Source organism: Salmo salar, chromosome ssa20, assembly GCF_905237065.1.
Source record: "Salmo salar chromosome ssa20, Ssal_v3.1, whole genome shotgun sequence".
Taxonomy (NCBI): Eukaryota; Metazoa; Chordata; class Actinopteri; order Salmoniformes; family Salmonidae; genus Salmo; species Salmo salar.
The window spans coordinates 83,012,572-83,037,571 of record NC_059461.1 but is presented as its reverse complement, the minus strand read 5'-3'; the positions used below and the strand labels follow the sequence as shown (position 1 = coordinate 83,037,571).

Below are 25,000 nucleotides of genomic sequence, written 5' to 3'. Positions count from 1 at the left end.
TTCATTACATGTCTTTTTTTGAACTGTAATCACACATTCTTATTATTTTATGTCCGTTACATTCTGTTAGATGTATTGGCTAAACCAGACCAGGCAGAATAACTAACAGAAAGGGAAACAAATCTTGTCATTCCCTTTTCTACTGAGGACTTCATAGTTACATCAGTGAAATTGGTATTTAAAGATGCACTATGCAGAAATCACTCCGCCATTTCCTTTTGCAAAAAAGGAATTTCAGTTTGTGACAAAACAAGCAAGTATAGTGTGTAGAGAATCATTGTACCATCTAAACCGCAGTGACATATCTTTTCCATATCCCAAAAGAGTGTATTTTCATCTGTTTGAAGCTGGTGTACAAAGCCGAAAGTAAAAGATGCAAAAATGAAACTTCAAAACGGGAAGCATAGAAATAGAGAACATAGAACAGATCTACAGCTTCTTAGACTTGCTTTCAGTGAATGACAGATCTATAACTCTCATTTCTATGTGAATTTGTTTGGGTCACCTAAAAAGTTACACATTGCAGCTTTTAAATGAGAAGGGAATGCAAACTTTGCCAAGTGTAATTGAGGTACAGTAATGGCAGTGCAGGTGTAATTCTTAACCATCTGAAAGGGACGCACCGTGAGACCCAAACCGTTGCTGGCAGCCTCACAGCTGCATTGTGAATTTACGTGGAAATGTATGATTATATTATACATTTTGGGGAAAAACCGATAAAGAAATTGCAGTTTAAACATTAACAAAAGTTGTCAGTTAGTCACATTCCTAGTTCGTAGGTGCTATGGTTGAGAGCCTTGATCTTTGCTGAAAACACTCCCTGCCATTGTTAAGGCACTACTAAGATTCAAATTCTGAATCTTCTGTTTACTAGACCGACACTTTAACCAACTAAGCCACAGCACCTAATGGTGCCTCTGGGCTTTTGGGAGTGTTTTATTCATGGGGCATGGATGAGTGCCTTGCTGTGTAATAAAACACTCCCTGCTGTTGTAAAAAGGCACTGCTGAGATTCGAACTCAGGATCTCCTGTTTACTAGACAGGCGCTTTAACCAACTAAGCCACAGCACCTAATGGTGCCTCTGGGCTTTTGGGAGTGTTTTATTCATGGGGCATGGATGAGTGCCTTGCTGTGTAATAAAACACTCCCCGCCGTTGTAAAAAGGCACTGCTGAGATTCGAACTCAGGATCTCCTGTTTACTAGACAGGCGCTTTAACCAACTAAGCCACAGCACCAGGTGTCTACCCATGCTGCTCTGGAGGTATTTGTTAATGGTTCAGAGTTCCCGTTGACGAGTGACTCAGTTCTATGTAAAGCAATCTCCGGGCTAAAGTTTAGCATACTCCTCCTAAACAGGATATTCAACGTGGAGAGGTGGGAACAAGTCTGAGCACTTAGAAACTCAAACTAGCCTAAAAACTAGTTTTTATTGTTAAAGTTTAATTTAATTTGTATACTTTTTTATATAATGTTTTTGTAAAGTTTCTTGTTGAGCTCTGATTCAGTGGTGCTTTAAGATTAAAGTATTGAGCTTTGTCTTTTTTTGGTAAGTTTCAATGCAATTCTAAGGTTTTTTGGTTGAGTTAATTTTAAGTTTGTCGTAGTAAAACAGTCTTCCCTCTGAACTCACGACCTTCAGATTAGAAGGCTGACACGCTGCCTATTGCACAGAAGAGGCCTGGAGGACGTTAGAAGCATGAAGTTAGAAGCATGTGTCTGTTTCATGGTGTCTGGTTTTTAGGGGTGGAGTTAAACGCTGATCCCTGACTGGCTGATGGTATTAGTGGGGCATGCATATACTTCAACCAGAGGTGCTGGTTCAGAGCAGAGATGTCTATCTATCTCTTGTCTATCTATCTCTTGGTCTGTCTGTCTGTCTGTCTGTCTGTCTGTCTGTCTGTCTGTCTGTCTGTCTGTCTGTCTGTCTGTCTGTCTGTCTGTCTGTCTGTCTGTCTGTCTGTCTGTCTGTCTGTGTAAAGAAGGCACACTGGTGCAGTAAGGAGAGAGAGGACAAAGTGTTTTGTGTGTTTGTGAAGCAGTCCTTTTCTGGACAGAGAAAGGAGAGTGTGTTTTATAGGGGGTGTTTGGTACTGTCTAAACAGTGACTAGGGACCTGTGGCTTTAGAAGTATTTGATTGAGATGAAAACCCAGAATGTCTATGGCTCAGTTTCTCACACACACACACACACACACACACACACACACACACACACACACACACACACACACACACACACACACTGAAGAGCTTGATGAGGTCTCTTCCCGTCTGGGCTGTAATTCGTGTTAAATGGGATTGTGGGTAATTATGCTCTTTAAGTATCACCTTCCTCTCCACTTTCCCCATCCATCTACCCCTCCCTCTGTCTGCAGACACCTCTGAATCCAATCACTGTGTCTGTCTGTCTTTCCGTCCTTCTGTTTGAGACCTGAAACAGGAATTATTCGTGTGTGTGTGGGTGGGTGGGTGGTCCAAAATCCCATGACCGTCACAGCCCTAGTAGTGGTTCAAGTTTAGAGGGGGAAGGGTGGGCGGTTCTGTTTTTTCAAACGGAGAGTTTGAGGCGGAAGCTGAGCTTGTAACATGACTGTGCTGGTTTAACCTATCCTGGGAAAGTGTGCGCGCAAGCTGGCCCAAGGGACCGGACTCAGAACCAGATCAGCTTTCACTGCCCAGAGGAAGAACACACCATGTATGGATGTTAGTTAGTTGTTCTCATGGCATGACAAAAATGTACACACATACATAATACACCAAACAGTGTGAAAAAAATACATTATATACAGTGCCTTCAAAAAGTATTCAAACCACATGACTTTTTCCACATTTTGTTACGTTACAGACTTATTCTAAAATTGATTAAATAGTTTTTCCCCTCATCAATCTACACACAATACCCCATAATGACAAAGCAAAAACTGTTTTTTGGAAATGTTTGCTTATTTATTCAAAATAAACTGAAATAACACATGCACACAAGTATTCAGACCCTTTACTCAGTATTTTGTTGAAGCACCTTTGGCAGCGATTACAGCATCGAGTCTTAGATATGACGCTACAAGCTAAATTGGTACACCTGTATTTGGGGAGTTTCTTCCATTCTTCTCTGCAGATCCTTTCAAGCTCTTGTCAGGTTGGATGTGGAGCATTGCTGCACAGCTATTTTCAGGTCTCTCCAGAGATGTTCGATCAGGTTCAAGTCTGGGCTCTGGCTGGGCCACTCTAGCACATTCAGTGACTTGTCCCGATGCCACTCCTGTGTTGCCTTGGCTGTGTGCTTAGGGTCGTTGTCCTGTTGGAAGGTGAACCTTCGCCCCAGTCGGAGGTCCTGAGCACTCTGGAACAGGTTTTCATCAAGGATCTCTCTGTACTTTGCTCCGTTCATCTTACCCTCGATCCTGACTAGTCTCCCAGTCCCTGCCGCTGAAAAACATCCCCACAGAATGATGCTGCCACCACAATGCTTCACCTTAGGGATGGTGCCAGATTTCCTCCAGATGTGATGCTTGGCATTCAGGCCAAAAGAGTTCAATTGTGGTTTAATCACACCACCTGATATCAAGATGCTGATGAAACATCATGATCATTGTACAGGTGCACCTTGTGCTGGGGACAATAATTGGCCACTCTAAAATGTGCAGGTTTGTCACACAGCACAATGCCAGTGTCTCAAGTTTTGAGGGAGCATGCAATTGGCTTGCAGACTGCAGGAATGTCCTCCAGAGCTGTTGCCAGAGAATTTAATTTACATTTCTCTACCATAAGCCGCCTCCAAAGTCATTTTAGAGAATTTTGCAGTACGTCCAACCGGCCTCACAACCGCAGACCATGTGTATGGCGTCGTGTGGACGAGTGGTTTGCGGATGTCAACATTGTGAACAGAGTGGGGTTATGGTATGGGCAGGCATAAGCTACGGACAACGAACACAATTTCATTTTATTGATGGCAATTTGAATGCACAGAGATACCGTGAAGAGATCCTGAGGCCCATTGTCGTGCCATTCATCCGCCGCCATCACCTCATGTTTCAGCATGATAATGCACAGCCCCATGTTGCAAGGATCTGTGCACATTTCCTGGAAGCTGAAAATGTCCCAGTTCTTTCATTGCCTACATACTCAACAGACATGTCACCCATTGAGCATGTTTGGGATGCTCTGGATCGACGTGTATGACAGCGTGTTCCAGTTCCCGGCAATATCCAGAAACTTCGCACAGCCATTGAATAGGAGTGGGACAACACTCCACAGGCCACAATCAACAGCCTGATTTTCATTACAGTAAAAAAAGATATGTACAGTAGCAGTGAAATTTGGACACACCTACTCATTCAAGGGGTTTTCTTTATTTTAACTATTTTCTACATTGTAGAATAATAGTGAAGACATCAAAACTATGAAGTAACACATATGGAGTCGTGTAGAAACCAATAAAGTGTTAACAAATCAAAATATATTTTAGATTCTTCAAAGTAGCCACCCTTTGCCTTGATGACAGCTTTGCACACTCTTCGATAGAAAGGGGCTGAGGTAGGGGATGTGGTAGGGGATGTGAGGGACGAGGGGGAGAGCGAGAGGGACAGAAATTCCTGCCTTGCATAACCGTGTGGTCGCTGAGTTCACTCTCCCTTTCTCCCTCTCTCTCTCTCTCCCTCTCCCTCTCCCTCTCTCTCTCTCTCTCTCTCTCTCTCTCTCTCTTTCTCTCTTTCTCTCTCTCTTTCTCTCTCTCTTTCTCTCTCGGCAATGGACCAAACAAACAGATATCCCCTCCAACACATTAAATTATAGTAGAATGTACTTCTTCCTGCTCCGCCAGGAACATGACAGCATGGAGGTCCACATGGCTTAAAAGAGAACACACATGACACACAAAGGATGTTGAGCTGAAAACATTGCTTTGGTTGTCCTTGTTTAAAGATTTTCATTGAGTGTTTTTGAAATTGATTTAAATTCTTCATAAATCAGTGTTCTAGTCTGGTGGTGTCTCACTAGGAGGTGTGTCTACTCTGGTGGTGTCTCACTAGGAGGTGTGTCTAGTCTGGTGGTGTCTCACTAGGAGGTGTGTCTAGTCTGGTGGTGTCTCACTAGGAGGTGTGTCTGGTGGTGTCTCACTAGGAGGTGTGTCTAGTCTGGTGGTGTCTCACTAGGAGGTGTGTCTAGTCTGGTGGTGTCTCACTAGGAGGTGTGTCTGGTGGTGTCTCACTAGGAGGTGTGTCTAGTCTGGTGGTGTCTCACTAGGAGGTGTGGTCTAGTCTGGTGGTGTCTCACTAGGAGGTGTGTTCTAGTCCGGTGGTGTCTCACTAGGAGGTGTGTCTAGTCTGGTGGTGTCTCACTAGGAGGTGTGTCTAGTCTGGTGGTGTCTCACTAGGAGGTGTGTCTAGTCTGGTGGTGTCTCACTAGGAGGTGTGTCTAGTCTGGTGGTGTCTCACTAGGAGGTGTGTCTAGTCTGGTGGTGTCTCACTAGGAGGTGTGTTCTAGTCTGGTGGTGTCTCACTAGGAGGTGTGTCTAGTCTGGTGGTGTCTCACTAGGAGGTGTGTTCTAGTCTGGTGGTGTCTCACTAGGAGGTGTGTCTAGTCTGGTGGTGTCTCACTAGGAGGTGTGTCTAGTCTGGTGGTGTCTCACTAGGAGGTGTGTCTAGTCTGGTGGTGTCTCACTAGGAGGTGTGTCTAGTCTGGTGGTGTCTCACTAGGAGGTGTGTCTAGTCTGGTGGTGTCTCACTAGGAGGTGTGTCTAGTCTGGTGGTGTCTCACTAGGAGGTGTGTCTAGTCTGGTGGTGTCTCACTAGGAGGTGTGTTCTAGTCTGGTGGTGTCTCACTAGGAGGTGTGTCTAGTCTGGTGGTGTCTCACTAGGAGGTGTGTCTAGTCTGGTGGTGTCTCACTAGGAGGTGTGTTCTAGTCTGGTGGTGTCTCACTAGGAGGTGTGTTCTAGTCTGGTGGTGTCTCACTAGGAGGTGTGTCTAGTCTGGTGGTGTCTCACTAGGAGGTGTGTCTAGTCTGGTGGTGTCTCACTAGGAGGTGTGTCTAGTCTGGTGGTGTCTCACTAGGAGGTGTGTCTAGTCTGGTGGTGTCTCACTAGGAGGTGTGTCTAGTCTGGTGGTGTCTCACTAGGAGGTGTGTCTAGTCTGGTGGTGTCTCACTAGGAGGTGTGTCTAGTCTGGTGGTGTCTCACTAGGAGGTGTGTCTAGTCTGGTGGTGTCTCACTAGGAGGTGTGTTCTAGTCTGGTGGTGTCTCACTAGGAGGTGTGTTCTAGTCTGGTGGTGTCTCACTAGGAGGTGTGTTCTAGTCTGGTGGTGTCTCACTAGGAGGTGTGTCTAGTCTGGTGGTGTCTCACTAGGAGGTGTGTCTAGTCTGGTGGTGTCTCACTAGGAGGTGTGTTCTAGTCTGGTGGTGTCTCACTAGGAGGTGTGTCTAGTCTGGTGGTGTCTCACTAGGAGGTGTGTCTAGTCTGGTGGTGTCTCACTAGGAGGTGTGTCTAGTCTGGTGGTGTCTCACTAGGAGGTGTGTCTGGTGGTGTCTCACTAGGAGGTGTGTCTAGTCTGGTGGTGTCTCACTAGGAGGTGTGTCTAGTCTGGTGGTGTCTCACTAGGAGGTGTGTCTAGTCTGGTGGTGTCTCACTAGGAGGTGTGTCTAGTCTGGTGGTGTCTCACTAGGAGGTGTGTCTAGTCTGGTGGTGTCTCACTAGGAGGTGTGTCTAGTCTGGTGGTGTCTCACTAGGAGGTGTGTCTAGTCTGGTGGTGTCTCACTAGGAGGTGTGTCTAGTCTGGTGGTGTCTCACTAGGAGGTGTGTCTAGTCTGGTGGTGTCTCACTAGGAGGTGTGTCTAGTCTGGTGGTGTCTCACTAGGAGGTGTGTCTAGTCTGGTGGTGTCTCACTAGGAGGTGTGTTCTAGTCTGGTGGTGTCTCACTAGGAGGTGTGTCTAGTCTGGTGGTGTCTCACTAGGAGGTGTGTTCTAGTCTGGTGGTGTCTCACTAGGAGGTGTGTCTAGTCTGGTGGTGTCTCACTAGGAGGTGTGTCTAGTCTGGTGGTGTCTCACTAGGAGGTGTGTCTAGTCTGGTGGTGTCTCACTAGGAGGTGTGTCTAGTCTGGTGGTGTCTCACTAGGAGGTGTGTTCTAGTCTGGTGGTGTCTCACTAGGAGGTGTGTCTAGTCTGGTGGTGTCTCACTAGGAGGTGTGTCTAGTCTGGTGGTGTCTCACTAGGAGGTGTGTTCTAGTCTGGTGGTGTCTCACTAGGAGGTGTGTCTAGTCTGGTGGTGTCTCACTAGGAGGTGTGTCTAGTCTGGTGGTGTCTCACTAGGAGGTGTGTCTGGTGGTGTCTCACTAGGAGGTGTGTCTGGTGGTGTCTCACTAGGAGGTGTGTCTAGTCTGGTGGTGTCTCACTAGGAGGTGTGTTCTAGTCTGGTGGTGTCTCACTAGGAGGTGTGTCTAGTCTGGTGGTGTCTCACTAGGAGGTGTGTCTAGTCTGGTGGTGTCTCACTAGGAGGTGTGTCTAGTCTGGTGGTGTCTCACTAGGAGGTGTGGTCTAGTCTGGGTGACTACTGTTACACTACTTCATCTGCAGCACAATGATTGATCTCCTTTTCTCTATCAACTGTAACATCTCTCTCTCTCTCGTTCTATTCTCCCTCTCCTTCTCTATTCAATTTAAGGGCATTATTGGCATGGTAAACATATGTTAACATTGCCAAAGCAACTGAAGTAGATAATAAACAAAAGTGAAATTAACAATAAAAATGAACAGTAACATTACACTCACAACGGGTCCAAAAGAATAAAGACATTACAAATGTTGTATGTCTATATACAGTTGTAACAATATGCAAATAGTTAAAGTACTATTCTCTCTCCCCTCTCTATCTCCTCGTCTCTCTCTATTCTCTTTCTCCTATCTTTCTCTCTCTCTCTAGGGCATACAGTCTGAAGAAGGGCCAGTTGGAGAGGGACTATGTCCAGGTAAGAGCCTGTGTAGTACAACCTGAGTATCTGTCTCCTCTGTCAGAAGCCAGAGAACCATGTCCCTGGAGCAGGGGCTTCTAGCCAGGCCGGCCCTTAACTATCAATATCTGTCCCTGGAGCAGGGGCTTCTAGCCAGGCCAGCCCTTAACTATCAATATCTGTCCCTGGAGCAGGGGCTTCTAGCCAGGCCGGCCCTTAACTATCAATATCTGTCCCTGGAGCAGGGGCTTCTAGCCAGGCCAGCCCTTAACTATCAATATCTGTCCCTGGAGCAGGGGCTTCTAGCCAGGCCGGCCCTTAACTATCAATATCTGTCCCTGGAGCAGGGGCTTCTAGCCAGGCCAGCCCTTAACTATCAATATCTGTCCCTAGGAGTAGTGGAGGGGCTTCTAGCCAGGCCAGCCCTTAACTATCAATATCTGTCTCTAGGAGTAGTGGAGGGGCTTCTAGCCAGGCCAGCCCTTAACTATCAATATCTGTCCCTAGGAGTAGTGGAGGGGCTTCTAGCCTGGCTGGTCCTTAACTATCAATATCTGTCTCTAGGAGTAGTGGAGGGGCTTCTAGCCTGGCTGGTCCTTAACTATCAATATCTGTCCCTAGGAGTAGTGGAGGGGCTTCTAGCCTGGCTGGTCCTTAACTATCAATATCTGTCTCTAGGAGTAGTGGAGGGGCTTCTAGCCTGGCTGGTCCTTAACTATCAATATCTGTCCCTAGGAGTAGTGGAGGGGCTTCTAGCCAGGCCGGCCCTTAACTATCAATATCTGTCCCTAGGAGTAGTGGAGGGGCTTCTAGCCAGGCCGGCCCTTAACTATCAATATCTGTCCCTAGGAGTAGTGGAGGGGCTTCTAGCCTGGCTGGTCCTTAACTATCAATATCTGTCCCTAGGAGTAGTGGAGGGGCTTCTAGCCTGGCTGGTCCTTAACTATCAATATCTGTCTCTAGGAGTAGTGGAGGGGCTTCTAGCCTGGCTGGTCCTTAACTATCAATATCTGTCTCTAGGAGTAGTGGAGGGGCTTCTAGCCTGGCTGGTCCTTAACTATCAATATCTGTCCCTAGGAGTAGTGGAGGGGCTTCTAGCCTGGCTGGTCCTTAACTATCAATATCTGTCTCTAGGAGTAGTGGAGGGGCTTCTAGCCTGGCTGGTCCTTAACTATCAATATCTGTCCCTAGGAGTAGTGGAGGGGCTTCTAGCCTGGCTGGTCCTTAACTATCAATATCTGTCTCTAGGAGTAGTGGAGGGGCTTCTAGCCTGGCTGGTCCTTAACTATCAATATCTGTCCCTAGGAGTAGTGGAGGGGCTTCTAGCCTGGCTGGTCCTTAACTATCAATATCTGTCTCTAGGAGTAGTGGAGGGGCTTCTAGCCTGGCTGGTCCTTAACTATCAATATCTGTCCTTAGGGGTAGTGGAGGGGCTTCTAGCCTGGCTGGTCATTGGCTCTCAGTATCTTCTATCAGACTTGGCATGATGCTGAGCATAAGCTCACTACACACACATACTTGAGCAACTGCAACACACGTGTGTACATATTGGGCTAGGCCTTCACACACACTTGAGGACACTACTACACATGCACTCTCTCTCCTCTCTCTGAGCAGCTGTCCACACAAATAAACATTGTTTTCTGGTCTCATCGGCTTCAGCCCGCTGAACACAGAGGAGAGAGACTGGGAGGGAGAGCGAGTCAGAAACATACAAACAATCCGGTATTGTATGAGAGAGAGAAAGATCCCCTTTGAATTGAAAGAGAGAGTGTGTGTAGAATCTGTCTACTTGTGACTTCTGGCTGCACATTATCAACAGTCTTTTCTTTCTTTCTCTCTTTCTTTCCCTCACTCCTGCAAGCTGGGTTGCCTAGCAGCAATCCCCCCTAGGTTAATGGATTTTTCTCTTGATTGTAAAAGTCTTGACGTGTGTGTGTGTGTGTGTGTGTGTGTGTGTGTGTGTGTGTGTGTGTGTGTGTGTGTGTGTGTGTGTGTGTGTGTGTGTGTGTGTGTGTGTGTGTGTGTGTGTGTGTGTGTGTGTGTGTGTGTGAGAGAGAGAGACTACTGGCTAGTGGCTTTCCTCTCAGTTTGGTCATTACATTAAAGGGATACTTGGGGATTTCTATGTTTCTGCATGCAGGTTGATGGAAGTTGCTAACTAGCGCTAGCGTAATTGCTAAGATACCCATAGACTTCCAGTCATTGTGCTAATGATAGTTTGCATTTGCTCATGAAACTACCTCTAACTTCCTTCTTACTGGACACAGAGACATAACAATGATATCCACAAGTTCATCTTACTCTGGGGAAGTAGATGAAGGGCTTCATTGCCAAAATCCCAAACTATCCCTTTTAAAGACAATAAATGAATATCCCTTTTAAAGACAATAAATGAATATCCCTTTTAAAGACAATAAATGAATATCCCTTTTTAAGACAATAAATGAATATACTAATGAATGGATGGATAGAGCGATTGATATTTACTCCAAAGGATTGTTGTGAGCCTGCTAGTCTTTTTCTCTCTCTCTCACACACTCTCACACACTCTCACACTCTCACACTCTCTCACTCTCACTCTCTCTCACTCAATGGGCTTTATTGGCATGGGAAACATATGTTTTCATTGCCAAAGCAAATTAAATAAATAATAAACTCAAGTGAAATAATCAATAAAAAATTAACAGTTAACATTACACTCACAAGTTTCAAAATAATAAAGGCATGTCATATTGTGTCTATATACAGTGTTGTAACAATGTGCAAATAGTTCAAGTACAAAAGGGAATATAAATAAACATAAATATGGGTTGTATTTAGAATTGTGCCTGCCTGCCTGCTGTAGACAAAATCAAACTCCAATGTGTACACCATTTTGGACAGCGATACTGGCGCCCAATCGTTGCCAAATTTGCCTTCTTTAAAGAATGCTGCCACCACCATGCTTCACTGTAGGGATGGTACCAGGTTTCCTCCAGATGTGACAGTTGGCATTCAGGCCAAAGAGGTTAATCTTGGTCTCATCAGACCAGAGAATGTTTTTTTCTCATGGTCTGAGAGTCCTTTAGGTGCCTTTTGGCAAACTCCAAACAGGCGGTCATGTGCATTTTACTGAGTAGTGGCTTCCGTCTGGCCACTACCATAAAGGCCTGATTGGTGGAGTGCTGCAGAGATAGTTGTCCTTCTGGAAGGTTCTCCCATCTCCACAGAGGACCTCTGGAGCTCTGTCAGAGTGACCATCGGGTTCTTGGTCACCTCCCTGACCAAGGCCCTTCTCCCCCGTTTGCTCAGTTTGGCCGGGCGGCCAGTTCAAGGAAGAGTCTTGGTGGTTCCAAACTTCTTCCATTTAAGAACGGAATGATGGAGGCATTATGTTCTTGGGAACCTTCAATGCTGTAAAAATGTTTTCATACCCTTCCCAGATCTGTGCCTAGACAACCCTGTCTCGCAGCTCTACGAACAATTCCTTCGACCTCATGGCTTGTTTTTGCTCTGACATTCTCTGTCAACATGCTCGACCTTATATAGACAGGTGTGTGCCTTTCCAAATCATGTCCAATCAATTGAATTTACCACAGGTGGACTCCAATCAAGTTGTAGAAACATCTCAAGGATGATCAATGGAAACAGGATGCACCTGAGCTCAATTGTGAGTGTCATAGCAAAGGGTCTGAATACTTATGTAAATAAGGTATTTTTGTTTTTTATTTTTAATACATTTGCTAGAAATCTTTAACTGTTCGCTTTGGCATTATGGGGTATTGTGTGTAGATTGACAAAATAAAAATATTTAAAATGGATTACCAGAAAGTTTGGACACCTACTCATTCAAGGGTTATTCTTTATATTGACTATTTTCTACATTGCAGAATAATAGTGAAGACATCAACACTATGAAATAACACATATGGAATCATGTAGTAACCAAAAAAGTGTTAAACAAATCAAAATATAATTTATATTTGAGATTCTTCAAAGTAGCCACCCTTTGCCTTGATGACAGCTTTGCACACTCTTGGCATCATCAATTCTAAATCAATTATCATTACAAGTAGTAGTAGTGTGTGTGTGTGTGTGTGTGTGTGTGTGTGTTTCTGTTTGTGTCTGTATTAGTGTGTGTAGTGTGTGTGTGTGTTGCAGCATCTCTCTTGCTTGTCTAGAGAACAATTGTCTTTCTGGAGTCCGCACTGCAGCTCCTCTGCCCGCCCCCCTCCTCTTTTACCCTCTTCTCATCCCTCCCTCCTCTCCCTCTCTCATTCTCTGATCCCTCTCTCCTCCACCTCTCCTCCTCTGTTCCTGGGAAAATGAAGGGGAAAGTCCGGCTCATTTGCATAATTGCTGTGTGTGTCTTTGAGCAGATGACGCAAGTGACACCTCAATCACACACATGAATATACCATACATACTTTTCACATTCACACCTCAATCACACACATGAATATACCATACATACTTTTCACATTCACATCTCAATCACACACATGAATATACCATACATACTTTTCACATTCACATGTCAGCCTGTCACCCTCTCCCCTGATGGGGTTCAGCAACTAAACTCTCAATGTTATGGTGCAACACAAAGGTGTGTGTGTGTGTGTGTGTAAGAGAGAGCGAGAGTAGGGAGAGAGAAAATGTGCTCTTATCCTCGTGTTTTTTCTCTCCTCCTTTGGCTGACTGCATATTGCAGAGGTCCAGACGATATGCAGTCTAACACCACACACTCTTCTCATCAGGGTTGCAGTAAAATGGTAGGTTGTCACTGATAGACTTGAAAAGCCAAGAGAAGGAATGAGAGAACAGGGGAGAGATGTGTGTGTGCTTGTGCCAGTCCCATGTGCCAGTCCCATGCCAGTGGCTGTCCATGTTCCGAGGCTGAAGGTGACCACATCCTCCAGCCTACCTCACTTTGGTGTGTGTGTGTGTGTGTGTGTTTGCTGTTCTAGTGCTGGTGTGCTACATTGTTTGCTGGTGTGTCTGGTTCTCTCTGGTTCTGGACCAGTCCTGTCACCTAGTACTGGTCTCCCATGTCTAAGTCAGGGCCTGGTCCTAATGTAGAGTTAACCACTAGAAGACACGGTCCAGGTCTGGTACTGTACTGACAAGACACGGTCCAGGTCTGGTGCTGTACTGACAAGACACGGTCCTGGTCTAGTACTGTACTGACAAGACACGGTCCTGGTCTGGTACTGTACTGACAAGACACGGTCCAGGTCTGGTACTGTACTGACAAGACACGGTCCTGGTCTGGTACTGTACTGACAAGACACGGTCCAGGTCTGGTGCTGTACTGACAAGACACGGTCCTGGTCTGGTGCTGTACTGACAAGACACGGTCCAGGTCTGGTGCTGTACTGACAAGACACGGTCCAGGTCTGGTGCTGTACTGACAAGACACGGTCCTGGTACTGTACTGACAAGACACGGTCCTGGTCTTGCGCAGTACTGAGAAGACGCGGTCCTGGTACTGTACTGACAAGACACGGTCCTGGTACTGTACTGACAAGACACGGTCCTGGTCTGGTACTGTACTGACAAGACACGGTCCTGGTACTGTACTGACAAGACACGGTCCTGGTCTGGTGCTGTACTGACAAGACACGGTCCTGGTCTGGTGCTGTACTGACAAGACACGGTCCTGGTCTTGCGCAGTACTGAGAAGACGCGGTCCTGGTACTGTACTGACAAGACACGGTCCTGGTCTTGCGCAGTACTGAGAAGACGCGGTCCTGGTCTGGTGCTGTACTGACAAGATACGGTCCTGGTCTGGTGCTGTACTGACAAGACACTGTCCTGGTACTGTACTGACAAGATACGGTCCTGGTCTGGTACTGTACTGACAAGACACTGTCCTGGTCTGGTACTGTACTGACAAGACACTGTCCTGGTCTGGTACTGTACTGACAAGACATGGTCCTGGTCTGGTGCTGTACTGACAAGACACTGTCCTGGTCTGGTGCTGTACTGACAAGACACTGTCCTGGTACTGTACTGACAAGACACTGTCCTGGTCTGGTGCTGTACTGACAAGACATGGTCCTGGTCTGGTACTGAGAAGATGCTGTCCAAGTCTGGTACGGAGAAGACAGAACCAACGAGAAGCGAGACAAGACCACATTTGTGGTTTAGTCAACCAATCAGCAGGAGTGGGCATACTAGACCCGCCTCTGCCTGTGGGACGGCCTGTCACCACCATCCATCACTTAGTAACATTTACATTCACATTTAAGTCATTTAGCAGACGCTCTTATTCAGAGCGACTTACAAATTGGTGCATTCACCTTATAATATCCAGTGGAACAACCACTTTACAATAGTGCATCTAAATCTTTTAAGGGGGGGTAGAAGGATTACTTTATCCTATCCCAGGTATTCCTTAAAGAGGTGGGGTTTCAGGTGTCTCCGGAAGGTGGTGATTGACTCCGCTGTCCTGGCGTCGTGAGGGAGCTTGTTTCACCATTGGGGTGCCAGAGCAGCGAACAGTTTTGACTGGGCTGAGCGGGAACTGTGCTTCCTCAGAGGTAGGGAGGCGAGCAGGCCAGAGGTGGATGAACGCAGTGCCCTTGTTTGGGTGTAGGGCCTGATCAGAGCCTGAAGGTACGGAGGTGCCGTTCCCCTCACAGCTCCGTAGGCAAGCACCATGGTCTTGTAGCGGATGCGAGCTTCAACTGGAAGCCAGTGGAGAGAGCGGAGGAGTGGGGTGACGTGAGAGAACTTGGGAAGGTTGAACACCAGACGGGCTGCGGCGTTCTGGATGAGTTGTAGGGGTTTAATGGCACAGGCAGGGAGCCCAGCCAACAGCGAGTTGCAGTAATCCAGACGGGAGATGACAAGTGCCTGGATTAGGACCTGCGCCGCTTCCTGTGTGAGGCAGGGTCGTACTCTGCGAATGTTGTAGAGCATGAACCTACAGGATCGGGTCACCGCCTTGATGTTAGCGGAGAACGACAGGGTGTTGTCCAGGGTCACGCCGAGGCTCTTAGCACTCTGGGAGGAGGACACAAGGGAGTTGTCAACCGTGATGGCGAGATCATGGAACGGGCAGTCCTTCCCCGGGAGGAAGAGCAGCTCCGTCTTGCCGAGGTTCAGCTTCAGTAACCTCTCCAATGGTTAACTTGTTATGGATAGGGGGCAGTATTTTCACTGCCGGATAAAAAACGTACCCGATTTAATCTGGTTATTACTCCTGCCCAGAAACTAGAATATGCATATAATTAGTAGCTTTGGATAGAAAACACTCCAAAGTTTCTAAAACTGTTTGAATGGTGTCTGTGAGTATAACAGAACTCAAATGGCAGGCCAAAACCTGAGAAGATTCCAAACAGGAAGTACCCTGTCTGACCATTTCTTGGCCTTCTTTGTCATCTCTATCCAAAACAGTGGATCTCTGCTGTAACGTGACACTTTCTAAGGCTCCCATAGGCTCTCAGAAGGCGCCAGAACGTTGAATGATGACTCTGCAGTCTCTGGCTGAAAAACAGTAGCGCATTTGGATAGTGGTCGATCTGAGAACAATGACACGGGAGCGCGCGTGCATGTGAAGGGTCCATTTGACATTTTCAGTCTTTGAACGAAAACAACGACTCCCGGTCGGAATATTATCGCTATTTTACGAGAAAAATCGCATAAAAATTGATTTTAAACAGCGTTTGACATGCTTCGAAGTACGGTAATGGAATATTTTGAAATTTTTTAGTCACGAAAAGCGCCGGCACGTCACCCTTCGTTACCCTTCGGATAGTGTCTTGAACGCACGAACAAAACGCCGCTATTTGGATATAACTATGGATTATTTGGAACCAAACCAACATTTGTTATTGAAGTAGAAGTCCTGGGAGTGCATTCTGACGAAGAACAGCAAAGGTAATCAAATTTTTCTTATAGTAAATCTGAGTTTGGTGAGTACCAAACTTGGTGGGTGTCAAAATAGCTAGCCTGTGATGGCCGGGCTATCTACTCAGAATATTGCAAAATGTGCTTTCACCGAAAAGCTATTTTAAAATCGGACACCGCGATTGCATAAAGGAGTTCTGTATCTATAATTCTTAAAATAATTGTTATGTTTTTTGTGAACGTTTATCGTGAGTAATTTAGTAAATTCACCGGAAGTGTTCGGTGGGAATGCTAGTTCTGAACGTCACATGCTAATGTAAAAAGCTGGTTTTTGATATAAATATGAACTTGATTGAACAAAACATGCATGTATTGTATAACATAATGTCCTAGGAGTGTCATCTGATGAAGATCGTCAAAGGTTAGTGCTGCATTTAGCTGTGGTTTTGTTTTTTGTGACATTATATGCTAGCTTGAAAAATGGGTGTCTGATTATTTCTGGCTGGGTACTCTCCTGACATAATCTAATGTTTTGTTTTCGTTGTAAAGCCTTTTTGAAATCGGACAGTGTGGTTAGATAAAGGAGAGTCTTGTCTTTAAAATGGTGTAAAATAGTCATATGTTTGAAAAATGGAAGTTTTCGGATTTTCGAGGAGTTTGTATTTCGCGCCACGCCCTATCATTGGATATTGGAGCGGTGTTCCGCTAGCGGAACGTCTAGATGTAAGAGGTTTTAAGGTCAAATTTCACAGGTTAGGCTTATAGCATTGCATTAAATAGCCCTTGAGGGAGGGAGGGATGGTGAGAAGGATGGGGAGTTGAAGAGAAGGTGTTTTCGTTTTGGGAGCAGGGTCATGCCAACCAGTCACTAGTAATCTGACCTGTCAGCACTCCCTCTCTCTCCTCTTCTCTCTCTCTCCTTGCTTCCTCTCTCTCTCCTCTCCTCTCTCCTTTCTCTCCTCTTCTCTCTGTGTGTTTCAAGCCATCCTGAGAGAGAGATTGAGAGTATGAGCAGAGAAAGAGTAGAAGAGAGGCTGCATTCCTGTGGGATATGGGCGTTTCTCTTCCCCTGCGTTGTTTTTATCTCTCTTTCTGTGCATGTGCATGTTTGCGTGCAGGCCGGAGGTGACAGGGTGCTGAGTTATTTTGAGCCTCTACTTTGAGGTGGAGGAAGAGGGGGAGGTGGAGGGAGAGGGGGAGGTGGAGGAAGAGGGGGAGGTGGAAGAAGAGGGGGAGGAGGAGGTGGTGGAGGTGGCAGAAGAGGGGGAGGAAGTGGAGGTGGAGGAAGAGGGGGTGGAGGAAGAGGGAGAGGTAGCGGGGAGGTGGAGGTAGGTAAATAGAAGATCACTGCACCATTAAGAGCTGTTGAATGCCTCTCTAGCTCTCTGTTGCAGCCCCCCCCCACCCTCTAATGATGTCAGAGGCAGAGAGAGGAGAGGCCACTCTACTGTGTCAGTTTTACCTCTCAACCCTTTCCTTCAGCACCACCCACTCTGCTCTGACTGTTCTGGTTAGCTGGTGGTGTGTGTGTGTGTGTGTGTGTGTGTGTGTGTGTGTGTGTGTGTGTGTGTGTGTGTGTGTGTGTGTGTGTGTGTGTGTGTGTGTGTGTGTGGTGTGTGTGTGTCAGTGCCTACAGTATTGTATTGTTTTTCTATTACAGCTGTGATGCTGTCATTTGTCATGTCTGTGCCATGTGTTTCCCACGGTGGGGAGTTCGAGGGGTCAGCGGTCCCCCAGGATGGAGCTTTCTCCCCAGGCCAGCACTCCCCTAACACCACGGGCAGTGCTGGTGGTTTGAAGCAATCACATGAGGATAGTGGATCCATGTTTGTGGCCTCATTGGCCATCTGTGCGATAGAGAAATTGAGAAATGGGAGAAGGGGAGAGGTAGAGGGGTTTGAGAGAGAGGAGGGAGACAGAGGCATGAGGAAGAGAGGGGCTTGAGAGAGAGGAGGGAGAGAGGGGCTTGAGGGAGAGAGGGGCTTGAGGGAGAGAGGGGCTTGAGGGAGAGGGGCTTGAGAGAGAGGAGGGGGACAGAGGCATGAGGAAGAGAGGGGCTTGAGGGAGAGAGGGGCTTGAGAGAGAGAGGGGCTTGAGAGAGAGAGGGGCTTGAGGGAGAGAGGGGCTTGATGGAGGGGAGGACATCATCAATGTGCCTTAAAGCTCTAGTTGTCCTGATTGGAACCAGCGCTTTGTTGTTGTTGCTGTTTTATTAATGAGTGTTCTCTGTTGAGGTCAGGAGAGCACTCTATCTCCAACAGACACTATACACGGGAACAGTAACCTATATCACAGACACTATACACGGGAACAGTAACCTATATCACAGACACTATACACGGGAACAGTAACCTATATCACAGACACTATACAGAGGAACAGTAACCTATATCACAGACACTATACAGAGGAACAGTAACCTATATCACAGACACTATACAGAGGAACAGTAACCTATATCACAGACACTATACACGGGAACAGTAACCTATATCACAGACACTATACAGAGGAACAGTAACCTATATCACAGACACTATACAGGGGAACAGTAACCTATATCACAGACACTATACAGGGGAACAGTAACCTATATCACAGACACTATACAGGGGAACAGTAACCTATATCACAGACACTATACAGGGGAACAGTAACCTATATCACAGACACTATACAGGGGAACAGTAACCTATATCACAGACACTATACACGGGAACAGTAACCTATATCACAGACACTATACAGGGGAACAGTAACCTATATCACAGACACTATACAGGGGAACAGTAACCTATATCACAGACACTATACAGGGGAACAGTAACCTATATCACAGACACTATACAGGGGAACAGTAACCTATATCACAGACACTATACAGGGGAACAGTAACCTATATCACAGTATACACTATACACGGGAACAGTAACCTATATCACAGACACTATACAGAGGAACAGTAACCTATATCACAGACACTATACAGGGGAACAGTAACCTATATCACAGACACTATACAGAGGAACAGTAACCTATATCACAGACACTATACAGGGGAACAGTAACCTATATCACAGACACTATACAGAGGAACAGTAACCTATATCACAGACACTATACAGAGGAACAGTAACCTATATCACAGACACTATACAGAGGAACAGTAACCTATATCACACTGACACAATACAGAGGAACAGGAACCTATATCACAGACACTATACAGGGGAACAGTAACCTATATCACAGACACTATACAGAGGAACAGTAACCTATATCACAGACACTATACAGGGGAACAGTAACCTATATCACACTGACAGTATACAGGGGAACAGTAACCTATATCACACTGACACTATACAGGGGAACAGTAACCTATATGACACTGACAGTATACAGGAGAACAGTAACCTATATCACACTGACACAATACAGGAGAACAGTAACCTATTTCACACTGACACTATACAGGGGAACAGTAACCTATATCACATTACACACTATACAGGGGAACAGTAACCTATATCACACTGACACTCTACAGGGAACAGTAACCTATATCACACTGACACTATACGGGGAAACAGTAACCTATATCACAGTATACACTCTACATGGGAACAGTAACCTATATCACACTGACAGTATACGGGGAAACAGTAACCTATATCACATTACACACTATGCAGGGGAACAGTAACCTATATCACAGTAGACACTATACAGGAGAACAGTAACCTATATCACACTGACACTATACAGGAGAACAGTCACCTATATCACAGTATACACTATACAGGAGAACAGTAACCTATATCACAGTATACACTATACATGGGAACAGTAACCTATATCACACTGACAGTATACAGGGGAACAGTAACCTATATCACAGTATACACTATACAGGAGAACAGTAACCTATATCACAGTATACACTATACAGGGGAACAGTAATCTATATCACAGTAGACACTATACAGGGGACCAGTAACCTATATCACAGTAGACACTATACAGAGGAACAGTAACCTATATCACACTGACACTATACAGGAGAACAGTAACCTATATCACAGTAGACACTATACAGGGGAACAGTAACCTATATCACAGACACTATACAGGGGAACAGTAACTTATATCACAGTAGACACTATACAGGGGAACAGTAACCTATATCACAGACACTATACAGGGGAACAGTAACCTATATCACACTGACACTATACAGGGGAACAGTAACCTATATCACACTGACACTGTACAGGGGAACAGTAACCTATATCACAGTATACACTATACAGGGGAACAGTAACCTATATCACACTGACACTATACAGGAGAACAGTAACCTATATCACACTGACAGTATACAGGAGAACAGTAACCTATATCACACTGACACTATACAGGAGAACAGTAACCTATTTCACACTGACACTATACAGGGGAACAGTAACCTATATCACATTACACACTATACAGGGGAACAGTAACCTATATCACACTGACACTCTACAGGGAACAGTAACCTATATCACACTGACACTATACGGGGAAACAGTAACCTATATCACAGTATACACTATACATGGGAACAGTAACCTATATCACACTGACAGTATACAGGGGAACAGTAACCTATATCACAGTATACACTATACAGGAGAACAGTAACCTATATCACAGTATACACTATACAGGGGAACAGTAATCTATATCACAGTAGACACTATACAGGGGAACAGTAACCTATATCACAGTAGACACTATACAGAGGAACAGTAACCTATATCACACTGACACTATACAGGAGAACAGTAACCTATATCACACTGACACTATACAGGGGAACAGTAACCTATATCACACTGACACAATACAGAGGAACAGTAACCTATATCACAGTAGACACTATACAGAGGAACAGTAACCTATATCACACTGACACTATACAGGAGAACAGTAACCTATATCACAGTAGACACTATACAGGGGAACAGTAACCTATATCACTGACACTATACAGGAGAACAGTAACCTATATCACACTGACACTATACAGGGGAACAGTAACCTATATCACACTGACACTATACAGGGGAACAGTAACCTATATGACACTGACAGTATACAGGAGAACAGTAACCTATATCACACTGACAGTATACAGGGGAACAGTAACCTATATCACACTGACACTATACAGGAGAACAGTAACCTATATCACAGACACTATACAGGAGAACAGTAACCTATATCACACTGACACTATACAGGAGAACAGTAACCTATATCACATTACACACTATACAGGGGGACAGTAACCTATATCACACTGACACTATGCAGGGGAACAGTAACCTATATCACAGTATACACTATACAGGGGAACAGTAACCTATATCACATGACACACTATACAGGGGAACAGTAACCTATATCACAGTAGACACTATACAGGGGAACAGTAACCTATATCACAGTAGACACTATACAGGAGAACAGTAACCTATATCACAGTAGACACTATACAGGGGAACAGTAACCTATATCACAGTAGACACTATACAGGAGAACAGTAACCTATATCACAGTGACACTATACAGGGGAACAGTAACCTATTTCACACTGACACTATACAGGAGAACAGTAACCTATATCACAGTAGACACTATACAGGAGAACAGTAACCTATATCACAGTGACACTATACAGGGGAACAGTAACCTATTTCACACTGACACTATACAGGAGAACAGTAACCTATATCACAGTAGACACTATACAGGGGAACAGTAACCTATTTCACACTGACACTATACAGGAGAACAGTAACCTATATCACAGTGACACTATACAGGGGAACAGTAACCTATTTCACACTGACACTATACAGGAGAACAGTCATCTAACTAGTCTGCACTCTCTCTCCTCTCGTCTCTCTCTGTTGTTCTATTCAGGCTCTGCAGAAGCTGGCCAGTCAGTACCTGAAGAGGGATTGGCCAGGTATCAAACCAGACGGACAAATCACAGACTACAGGTGAGTAGAGGACAGGCCCCTGCTATCAGCTTCCACCACAACATGACACTGTTCTTGATTGGCTAGCAGTCTTCATCTTGCGTAAACTGTGTGTAGGAATGTGTATGCTGTGTGGCGGTCCTATCTGAAGGGGACAGTACAGGTTACCCAGTCTCGCATCAACGTGTGTGACAACTACAAGAATGAGATCTCAGATCCTGCTAAAACTGTACGGCTATACAAGGAACAGCAGCTCAACAAGGTGTGTGTGTGTGTGTGTGTCCTAATCTAGTATACTATTTCTATGTGTAACCGCTGTCCCTCTGTGTGTAGATTATATCAATCAAATGTATTTATAAAGCCCTTCTTACATCAGCTGATGTCACAAAGTGCTGTACAGAAACCCAGGCTAAAACCCCAAACAGCAAGCAATGCAGATGTAGAAACTATAGTGTGTGTGTGACTGCTGTCTCTCTGTGCTGTGTGTAGAGTATAGAACAGTTGAATCGTATCCAGGTGGAGCTGCAGGACTCTGTGAAAGACCTGGCCAAAGCCAAGAAGAAATACTTCGACTCAGAACAGGTGGCTCAGGCCGTTCGAGAGAAGGCTGACATCGAGGCCAAGTAGGTGGACAGACCTACCACTCAGACCTACCACTCAACCCTAACCCAACCACACTCAGACCTACCACTCAGACCTACCTCTCAACCCTAACCCAACCACAACCCAGACCTACCACTCAGACCTACCACTCAACCCTAACCCAACCACACTCAGACCTACCACTCAGACCTACCTCTCAACCCTAACCCAACCACAACCCCTCAGACCTACCACTCAGACCTTCCTCTCAACCCTAACCCAACCACACTCAGACCTACCTCTCAGACCTACCTCTCAACCCTAACCCAACCACAACCCAGACCTACCTCTCAGACCTACCACTCAGACCTTCCTCTCAACCCTAACCCAACGACACTCAGACCTACCACTCAGACCTACCACTCAACCCTAACCCAACCACACTCAGACCTACCACTCAGACCTACCTCTCAACCCTAACCCAACCACACTCAGACCTACCACTCAGACCTACCACTCAACCCTAACCCAACCACACTCAGACCTACCACTCAGACCTACCACTCAACCCTAACCCAACCACACTCAGACCTACCACTCAGACCTACCACTCAACCCTAACCCAACCACACTCAGACCTACCACTCAGACCTACCTCTCAACCCTAACCCAACCACAACCCAGACCTACCTCTCAGACCTACCACTCAGACCTTCCTCTCAACCCTAACCCAACGACACTCAGACCTACCACTCAGACCTACCACTCAACCCTAACCCAACCACACTCAGACCTACCACTCAGACCTACCACTCAACCCTAACCCAACCACACTCAGACCTACCACTCAACCCTAACCCAACCACACTCAGACCTACCACTCAGACCTCGCTCGCTCTCTGACTCTCGCTCGCTCTCTGACTCTCGCTCGCTCGCTCGCTCTCTGACTCTCGCTCGCTCGCTCTCTGACTCTCGCTCGCTCGCTCTCTGTCTCTTTTTTTATTTTGTTGTTATATTTGATTTTTTGAAATTATTCTCTTTCATGCATATACTTTTTGAATAATCATGGTGGGAGAATATGTGCGTTGTTTGGTTTATTGTAGCATTTCCTTTTATTATATTCTTTTCTCCGTCTCTCGCTCTCCGTCTCTTGCTCGCTCTCCGTCTCTCGCTCGCTCTCCGTCTCTCGCTCGCTCTCCGTCTCTCGCTCGCTCTGTCTCCTCGCTCGCTCTGTCTCTGTCTCTCTGTCCATCTCTCTCTGTCTCTGTTTCAATTCAATTCAATGGGCTTTATTATCATGGGAAACATACAGTTGAAGTTTACATACACTTAAGTTGGAGTCATTAAATCTCGTTTTTCAAACACTCCACAAATTTCTTGTTAACAAACTATAGTTTTGGCAAGTCGGTTAGGACATCTACTTTGTGCATGACACAAGTCATTTTTCCAACAATTGTTTACAGACAGATTATTTCACTTATAATTCACTGTATCACAATTCCAGTGGGTCAGAAGTTTACTTACACTAAGTTGACTTCTGCCTTTAAACAGCTTGGAAAATTCCAGAAAATGTCATGGCTTTAGAAGCTTGTGATAGGCTAATTGACATCATTTCAGTCAATTGGAGGTGTACCTGTGGCTGTATTTCAAGTCCTACCTTCAAACTCAGTGCCTCTTTGCTTGGCATCATGGGAAAATCAAAAGAAATCAGTCAAGACCTCAGAAAAACAATTATAGACCTCCACAAGTCTGGTTCATTCTTGGGAGCAATTTCCAAATGCCTGAAGGTACCACGTTCATCTGTACAAACAATAGTATGCAAGTATAAACACCATGGGACCACGCAGCCGTCATACCGCTCAGGAAGGAGACGCGTTCTGTCTCCAAGAGATGAACGGACTTTGGTTCGAAAAGTGCAAATCAATCCCAAAACAACAGCAAAGGACCTTGTGAAGATGCTGGAGGAAACAAGTACAAAAGTATTTATATCCACAGTAAAACGAGTCCTATTTCGACATAACTTGAAAGGCCGCTCAGCAAGAAAGAATCCACTGCTCACAAACCGCCATAAAAAAGCCAGACTATGCTTTGCAACTGCACGTGACGACAAAGATCGTACTTTTTGGAGAAATGTCAGCTGGTCTGATGAAACAAAGATAGAACTGTTTGGCGATAATGACCATCGTTATGTTTGGAGGAATTAGGGGGAGGCTTGCAAGCCAAAGAACAACATCCCAACCGTGAAGCACGGGGGTGGCAGCATCATGTTGTGTGGGTGCTTCACAAAATAGATGGCATCATGAGGAAGCAAAATTATGTGGATATATTGAAGCAACATCTCAAGACATCAGTCAGGAAGTTAAAGCTTGGTCGCAAATGGGTCTTCCAAATGGACAATGACCCCAAGCATACTTCCAAAGTTGTGGCAAAATAGCTTTAGGACAACAAAGTCAAGTTATTGGAGTGGCCATCACAAAGCCCTGACCTTAATCCTATAGAAAATTTGTGGGCAGAACTGTAAAAGCGTGTGCGAGCAAGGAGGCCTACAAACCTGACTCAGTTACACCAGCTCTGTCAGGAGGAATGGGCCAAAATTCACCTTCCCTTTGTG

The 25,000-nt window shown here is 45.6% G+C and overlaps 1 protein-coding gene and 2 non-coding genes across 11 annotated transcripts in view; 1 reads left to right on the top strand and 2 right to left on the bottom strand.

Annotated features, from left to right (window-relative positions):
* LOC106581366 (F-BAR and double SH3 domains protein 2) overlaps nt 1-25,000 on the top strand; it is a 110,962-nt gene that overhangs the window by 23,706 nt on the left and 62,256 nt on the right. For all 9 annotated transcript variants that reach the window (XR_006761038.1, XR_006761033.1, XR_006761036.1 and 6 more), the window contains exons 3-6: nt 7,912-7,957; nt 21,749-21,828; nt 21,925-22,069; nt 22,297-22,430. Coding sequence is in view for 1 of the 9 variants with exons in the window: in XM_045704021.1 (XP_045559977.1) it covers nt 7,912-7,957; nt 21,749-21,828; nt 21,925-22,069; nt 22,297-22,430 (405 nt within the window). In the remaining 8 variants the exon portion in view is untranslated. The remainder of the gene's footprint in view (nt 1-7,911; nt 7,958-21,748; nt 21,829-21,924; nt 22,070-22,296; nt 22,431-25,000) is intronic.
* trnat-agu (transfer RNA threonine (anticodon AGU)) lies at nt 999-1,072 on the bottom strand. The gene has a single exon. It is a non-coding gene; the product is annotated as a tRNA-Thr (tRNA).
* Nucleotides 1,165-1,238, bottom strand: trnat-agu (transfer RNA threonine (anticodon AGU)). The gene has a single exon. It is a non-coding gene; the product is annotated as a tRNA-Thr (tRNA).